The sequence below is a fragment of the Cynoglossus semilaevis genome, chromosome 20 (assembly GCF_000523025.1).
Source record: "Cynoglossus semilaevis isolate Cse_v1.0 chromosome 20, Cse_v1.0, whole genome shotgun sequence".
NCBI lineage: Eukaryota > Metazoa > Chordata > Actinopteri > Pleuronectiformes > Cynoglossidae > Cynoglossus > Cynoglossus semilaevis.
The window spans coordinates 6,158,229-6,166,282 of record NC_024326.1 but is presented as its reverse complement, the minus strand read 5'-3'; the positions used below and the strand labels follow the sequence as shown (position 1 = coordinate 6,166,282).

At 40.6% G+C, this 8,054-nt stretch overlaps 2 protein-coding genes across 2 annotated transcripts in view; both read right to left on the bottom strand.

Moving 5' to 3' along the window:
- klhl40a (kelch-like family member 40a) overlaps positions 1 to 5,329 on the bottom strand; it is a 7,281-nt gene extending 1,952 nt beyond the window's left edge. The window contains exons 1-5 of the mRNA XM_008334225.3: positions 3,793 to 5,329; positions 3,089 to 3,249; positions 2,466 to 2,573; positions 1,505 to 1,690; positions 326 to 475 (exon numbers count right to left, since the gene is read on the bottom strand). Coding sequence (XP_008332447.1) covers positions 326 to 475; positions 1,505 to 1,690; positions 2,466 to 2,573; positions 3,089 to 3,249; positions 3,793 to 4,920 — 1,733 coding nt within the window. The 5' untranslated portion in view covers positions 4,921 to 5,329. The remainder of the gene's footprint in view (positions 1 to 325; positions 476 to 1,504; positions 1,691 to 2,465; positions 2,574 to 3,088; positions 3,250 to 3,792) is intronic.
- Positions 5,330 to 6,895: 1,566 nt separating this feature from the next.
- The window catches only part of hhatla (hedgehog acyltransferase like, a), a 29,481-nt gene continuing 28,322 nt past the window's right edge, over positions 6,896 to 8,054 (bottom strand). Inside the window, exon 12 of the mRNA XM_008334226.3 lies at positions 6,896 to 7,464. Within this exon, the coding sequence (XP_008332448.1) occupies positions 7,337 to 7,464 (128 nt within the window). The 3' untranslated portion in view covers positions 6,896 to 7,336. The remainder of the gene's footprint in view (positions 7,465 to 8,054) is intronic.

Sequence of the window (8,054 nt, the reverse complement as noted above, 5' to 3'; positions counted from 1 at the left end):
GGATAAATAAAGATATAGATAAATTATATCATTTGGAAAAGTTTGGCGGGCAGGATTAGAAAGCTAAACGGGCCGCATCCGGCCCCCGGGCCTTAGTTTGCCCTTAGTTGTGCCAAATCTCGTATATCACTACGCTGGGTAAGTGCAAAATCTCGTATATCACTACGCTGGGTACGCGCCTACATACTGTATGTATGTACTCTCTAACACCACCTGCTGTCCACTCGCCGTAACAGCAATTCCTTGTCGCTAAACCAAATTCCCCGTCGTAACTTCGAGTGGACGTGTTTAGTGAGTACCAGCTGTAACATTACGGGGCTGTTACCTCCAGATATCGTTCATCTCCGTAGGCGCAGGGACCTCACTGCTTTCATTGGCCATCATGGCAAATCCTCCCACAGCGTAAAGGAAACCTCCCAGTGAAACCAGATTGAGGGAGCTTCGCTCCTGAGGGAACTCTGTAAACTCTGACCACCTGGAGCACACAACAGACCAGTAATTAAGCATTTACAGAGATGAAAAAATGTGTACCCTATTTTCCTGGACCATGAGTCGCTCTGGAGTATAAGTCGCACCAGACAAAAAATGCATAATGATGAAGAACAAAAAAACGTATATAAATTGCTACGGACTATAGGTCGCACCAGTGCCGTCTAGCGGCTGCCAGTGTGGAAAAAAACGAACGTGAATTTTCGGTGGCGCAGGAGTAGCAGATAATGGTACACAAGCCTACAGTGCCCTCTAGCGGCTGTCAGTGTGGAAATAACGAACATGCAAAACATTCAGTGTTGCAGGAGTAGCAGATAATGGTACACAAGCCTACAGTGCCCTCTAGCGGCTGTCAGTGTGGAAATAACGAACATGCAAAACATTCAGTGTTGCAGGAGTAGCAGATAATGGTACACAAGCCTAGAGTGCCCTCTAGCGGCTGTCAGTGTGGAAAAAAACGAAAGTGAATTTTCAGTGGCGCAGGAGTAGCAGATAATGGTACACAAGCCTAGAGTGCCCTCTAGCGCCTGTCAGTGTGAAAAAAACGAACATGAATTTTCAGTGGTGCAGGAGTAGCAGATAATGGTACACAAGCCTAGAGTGCCCTCTAGCGCCTGTCAGTGTGAAAAAAACGAACATGAATTTTCAGTGGTGCAGGAGTGGCAGATAATGGTACACAAGCCTAGAGTGCCCTCTAGCGGCTTTTAGTGTAAAAATAACAAACGTGAAATTATATATTTTAATATATAAGTCACGCCTGGGTATAAGTCGCAAACCCACCCAAAGGAGGAAAAAAAGACAAGACAACTTATTGCGACTTATTGTCCGGAAAATTAATTATTATAAGTTATATAAGCTACTATATAATGTATGATGCAGAAAGCTGGAAAATGAGTGCTAGTTAAGGACCTAGCGATCTGCTATTTATACTTAGTGAGTCATTTCATCCATGTTGACATGTTGAGGTTATATCTTACCTTGTGACAAAGAGATTTTTTTTTTTTTTTTGACTCACTTGTTGGTGTTAATATCATAGACTTCCACAGAGTTGGTAAGGCCTGCGTCAGTGACCCCTGTCACCACATAAATCTGGTCATTGTGGACTGCGATACCAAACAGGGAGCGGGCAGTCTTCAGAGGTGCTAGATCCTTCCATTCAAACTTAGAGGGATTGTATACGCAGACTCTTCTTAAACATTTTCTGAATGAAAACAAGTGACAGAGTGAGTGTAATGAATCATTTACTGATAACTAATCACTGTACCTAGAATTATTCCATGGAAACTCCTGTATGTGTGTTTTCTGTCCATCCTAATGTTTGTAACCCTGTTCTGTCTATAATGATGTTATAGGCAGGACATTACACAGATGTTAATCTGTAAACTGTCTGCCGAGACACAACACCTCAAAATATGCTGTGGATAAATGGAGCTCCCTCTGGAGTTCCCTTTGGGAAATTTAAGCTCCAGCAGCAGTACAGCATAGATAGATAGATAGATAGATAGATAGGTAGATAGATAGATAGATAGATAGATAGACAGATAGATAGATAGACAGATAGACAGATAGATAGATAGATTAGATGGATGGATGGATGGATGGATGGATAGATAGATAGATAGATAGATAGATGGATGGATAGATAGATAGATGGATAGATAGATAGATAGATTAGATAGATAGATAGATATAGATAGATAGATAGATAGATAGATAGATAGGTAGATAGATAGATAGATAGATAGATGGATAGGTAGATAGATAGATAGATAGATAGATGGATGGATAGATAGATAGATGGATAGATAGATAGATAGATAGATAGATTAGATAGATAGATAGATATAGATAGATAGATAGATAGATAGATAGACAGATAGATAAACAGATAGATAGATAGATAGATAGATAGATGGATGGATGGATAGATATTTTATATTTAAATATTTTTTATAAATATATTGCTTTTCACATACTTGCTCTGAGACTTTCCTCCAATAACGTAGACCAGACCATTGTGTGACACCGTCCCATGGCCGTAGACTTCATATGGCAGAGGATCAGATTCTCCCCATTTGAATGACCTTGAAACAAAGCAAATGTATGCATAAAATAGACATTTAGAGGTAGACTTCACTCATTAGTTTGGTAGGAAAAATGATTTATATATTTTTAATTCCAATTATTGAAATGCTTGTATTTGAAACGCTTTTAAAGATATGTAACATGTTACGTGTGTATATGTAACAGACATAGCCGCACCTGAACCCACAGAGGCGACACTAAGTGTGATGTAACCTTGCGTAAATCCAATCTATGGAAGATTTAGACAGCCTTATTTTCAACATCGGTAAACGTTCTACTGAGCGAGTCATGTTTTATTTCTTTCTTTTTTAGGTTAAACCTCCAAAAAATTATGCAAATGATTATCCCATTGAGTTGAAAAAAGCTGATACAGCATGACAGGAAATGACAATATGAATCGCCCCTAAACGTTTTGCCGCACTTCCTTTTGTGCGTTGTATCATTAACCTTCACGTTTCGGCCACAGGGTAGCTCCAGTACAGTGTCCTACACGTGCTTTATGGTCTGTACTTACTGTCTGTCGTAGATCATGACTGAATCCAGGGCATGTTCACCTTCCTTCAGTTCTTTTCCTCCAACCACATATATCGAGTTTCCAGCTTCTGTTAATCCAAATAGGCAGCGAGGGTTGACCAGCGACGGCATCCCTAACCATTCTGAACTCACCGGGTCAAGCTGGTTGAGAAAAATAATAATAATAATAATAATCAAAGAAATGTCAGATAAACAAGCACTTTGTAGGACTTGACGGTAGATGTTTTAGAGCATGGGGGGGGCAACATCAGCAGTACAGTTGTAACTAAGACTGTATAGATTTAAGTACTCCATAATGTATTAATGTAAGATTGTGGTCCCTAAGCCCCGGGTCCCGGACCCGCACCAGTCCGTGGCTCAGTTGGTTCCAGGCCGCACAGAAAGAATGCATAACAAATTTTCCGTTTGATTTATTATCTGTTTCTGAACGATGTTTTTCATTGGTCTTAGTTTTATTCGCACCATTCCGTGGGTCAGTTGGTCCCAGGCCGCACAGAAAGAATGCATAACGAATTTTCCGTTTTATTTATTATCCGTTTCTGAGCGATGTTTTTCATTGGTCTTAGTTTTATTTACTGGTCCATGAAAAAAAAAATTCAGACATTTGTGGACGGTTGTATTAATATATGTTTCTTTAGGATAATTGTGGCCCAGGCCTGTTTTAGAGAGTAAGTGGTGGTCTACCTGTAAAAAATAAGAGCTGAAGGGTTCATCTTGGTCGTCCTTGTTGTACAGAAGGCCTCCAACCACAAATACCTGGTTCTCCTTTGTGACCAGGCTGCAGTGGTTTTTAGGAATTTCCGTTGATTCTGACACCACGAAGCATTCGTTACCTACCGGGTCGTATGCCACAGTCCCCGTGTCACTGATCATTAGAATTAGGTCCATCTCAAACATCCCAAACCGTAGGTTGTTGTTGAGAATCCCAGGCAGGTATCCTTCCTCCTCGTCCCTTTCTTCATCATTTTCGGATCCTTCTCGACCTTTTGATCCTACGCGGTCTTGCCTCTTGGGTTTTGGAAAACGTCCTTTTTGAGCATCCCTGACCAGATCCAGTTCCTTCTTGACTTCCTGACTGAACCTGATATACTGGTGGCGTTCGACGTTTTCGTTGAAGTAATCCACAGGCATCAGCCTAAAACGGATGCAGTGCAGCAGCTCCGGCAGATCCTTTGTTCGACTCGTCTCGTCATGTTTGACCCAGTCCATTAGGGCTTCGAAAACCAGCTCTTCGCGCTTGATGTTAAGGGCATCTGAGGTGATAATAATGGCCAGTTCGCTAGGACTCAGTTGGTGGAAGTCAGGGTCCCTGATCACAACCTGGAAACGTTCACAGATAAAGTCTCTAGCACCCAGAGTGAGGCTGGGACAGTCCAAGAGCAACCCCAGTCTGAAGATAGCTAAGCAGTTTCCCAGCACGAGCTTTTCCTGAAGGTACGACACGCACACGGAGAAGATAGACGGGATCTGATACATGTTGGCGACAATGAAAATATCCTGGACATTCTGTTCCGTCAGAGTAATGTCGGAGGTATACAGGTAGCGCAGGATCACCCCCATAACACCTGGATCTACGTCTTTAAGGACAATCTGATGTTTCTTACTCTCCTCCATGTCGGACAGCAACATGGCCTTGAAGAACGGGCTGCTTGCTGCCAAAACCAAGCGGTGGCACGGGAATTCCTTGTCCTTGATCTTGAGGACACAGTCCACGAACTTGTCATTCTCCAACAGATCGCAGAGTCCGTCCTGTAGCAGCGTCTGTTGGTACATTCGAGGTTGCTCCATCGGATCTATGTTGACGGCAGCCATTTTCTTCGGCGTTCTGGTGTCGCTCGGGGTCTCGTGGTCTCACTCACTCACTCGCTGGTTTCACTCCACCACAACAGAGCAGAGAAGTCAATAGGGCTGCTCAGATGGCGGCGGATGACCTAAACAGACCGGATGGTTGGCTGCCGGGCTGCAGCTGTCTGTTGCTGTCACTCACTGGTGGGTATTTATAGAACTAGGTGAACAGATGAAGCCCGCATTACACAGACTCCAACTAAGAACTTCCATGGGCTTCCATGTGGCCAACAGCATTGCCATGCGATGAACAATAACTTAACAATAACCGACCCCTACATAACACTGATTTCCAACCTCTACGCCAGGGGTGTCAAACTCAAATTCACGGTGGGCCAAAATTAAAAATTGGGACGCCAAAGTCGCAAGCCAAACTTAATATTTATTGAAAATTGGGACAAAGTCGCAAGCCAAACCTAATAGTTATTGAAAAATTGACATTTGCAATTGTGCATGTTTTCCCTTCTCTCCAGATGTATGTAACGTAGAATTTTTCAGATGGAAACAAACTTAGCGTAGTATTATAAACACATGAGAATGGAAAAAAAAAAAACGAATTAAATTTGAAATAAAACACACATAAGTGGTATTTGTTTCTTATCGCCTCCTTATCTGTAGCCTTGAGTTGGGTTTCTTTTTAATGTAAATATTTGGCCAACGACAAAAAAAAAAATACTGCTAATACTATAAATTTAGCCAATATGTAGTGGCTATATACTGGCAGGACAACTCTAGTACACATTTGATATGATCTCGTGGGCCAAATATAATTACGCTGTGGGCCAGATTTGGCCCGCGGGCCTGAGTTTGCACATGTGTGCTTTCTGTGCCACGTGTCAAACTCAAGGCAGTTCCACTTTGTGTAGCCTCTTGGAGTTTTAGAAGTGTTTAATTGCCTTTTAATATAGTCCATGTTGCTGAGTTTCTTTATCTTTATCTGTTAATACATTTTTTTATCACACAGAGCAATGTATAGAATTTGTAACGTCAATAAATAATAATCGATTTCATAAACATTTATTAATACATTATGGAGTAGTCACAGCTATAGGGTCTACCAATTACAACCGGCCTTTTCCAAGAACATTAGTCTGACACCCTTGCTCTATGCTGTGACATCATCAAAACTAACTGCGGAAAATGATCCAACTTAATTTGGATTGGATCATCAATCACAATTCAACACAATAACTGGCTGTTATTCTTTTTCTGTTTTTATTGAATTCAACAGTTGGCTGTTATTCTTTTTCTGTTTTTATTTTAAAATTTTTTTTTTTAACTGTACATCATCACTGATAGTGGCCGTCCAGGTAAATGACGAACGATTGGAATTTTCGTCGTGATATTTAAATATAGAATGAACTCAAAGAGAATGTCAATTCCCAGACTTGTTGTTTTACTTAGCGTCCGATTTTGATCAAATTAAAAAAACGTTTAATATACCCTTTAATTCATTTTTTTATAACACCGTTTTATTTTATATGACATTAAAATGATTTCTGATTAAAATCCGATGTCGATGAAAACACACTTTCTTCTATTCCTGTGTTTTCACATCAACAGAAACTTGTGATTGCAGGAGAAGAGGAGAAGAACATGTCTTTATTCCGAGTCAAACTCCTCAAAAAAAAAAAAAATCCTAGTAGTATTATAATACTCGTTAAATATATTTCGTCAGTACCCGCTTCGGCAAAATGCAGTATTTTTACGTGACACCTCAGATACTAACCTCTCCTCTGGTTTGTCCTGTGGTTTCTGACCCCCCCGCACAAAATACGTAAATAAGGATGACAACATTCTTTAATGACAGTTTAACTATTATTGTCTTTATGTAAGAAAATGTAAACGTACATCCAATTTTCTAAAGGTAAACAGGAGGTAAATTAGTAAATATTATTGAAGGTTTGACAGTAGATAGACATTGATTTTTCTTCATCTTTGATTTTTTTTTTTTTTTTTTTTTTTTTTTTTTGTTCAGTAGTGGTCAACCTTGCAGTGCAGTTTGATTTCGATGAGTGGAGGTATGTAAAGAAAACTATAAATATATTCCATATCTTTAAAAATGAAAACGCCTATATATTACACTACAGTGGCGTTAAACCTTTATTATTAGAACAGGTGTGGGCAAACGTTAGACTCGCGGGCCACATTAGACCTATATTTAATTAAAAAATCATATTTTCCACAGAGGGATAATGCACTTATGGTGGTTTTGTGCCAGAGGTTCTGGTGATCATCTACAGTAAGTTGAATTGCAGTTATTTGAAACATTAAACACGTGAGCACCAGTCTGTTTCATTTTCAGTTCATGTCATGTCTGGCATGGAAGAATGTGCGGGAGGCTCTCGACTTGACCTTGAAGTCTGATCAATTCCTTCTACGTTTACTCTGCTTTCTCCTTTACGGCTTTTTCGTCGTCCTCCCGCAGGGCTTGCTGTCGCTCTCTCTCCTTCACCAGCTGAACACCGCAGTAGGTCACAAACAACACGGAAAGACTGGATAGAGGGAAACCTGAAAGAAACAGACGAGAGGGAAACAGACCCAGAGGCGGTGAAATCAAAAGCTCCGATAAGACGCAAAACAAAAAAAAAAAGAGAAAAGACCCACAGATTTTCTTTTAAACCGGTGAGAAGCCGAGGTAAGGCCTACATCTTGGTTTGAATCTCTTTGTATGTCTTGTTAAACTGAAATACAGTAGATAGATTTTTTTGTAGATAGAAAGTCCATGTAGGGCTATCTAGTCATCCTGCTGTAGGCCTAGACTACACTAGCCTAGACGAATCTCTTTGTATGTCTTGTTAAAATGAAATACAGTAGATAGATCTTTTGTAGATAGATAGTCCATGTCGGGCTATCTAGTCATCTTTCTGTAGGCCTAGACTACACTAGCCTAGACTAAACTCCCATGGCGCACTGAGGATACACTCTTCCTCACTTTAACCTTATCTCTTTTTTTTTTTCTTACTGTCATCGACAAGCAGGTTTGTTTAACTCAGGCACGGGCTAACTTTTTGACTTGCGGGCCAGAATACATCCTGTTGTGTCATGCAGATCTTTCCGTTATCTAGCGCCCAAGATGTCACCAAAGTCAAGTTGGGGTT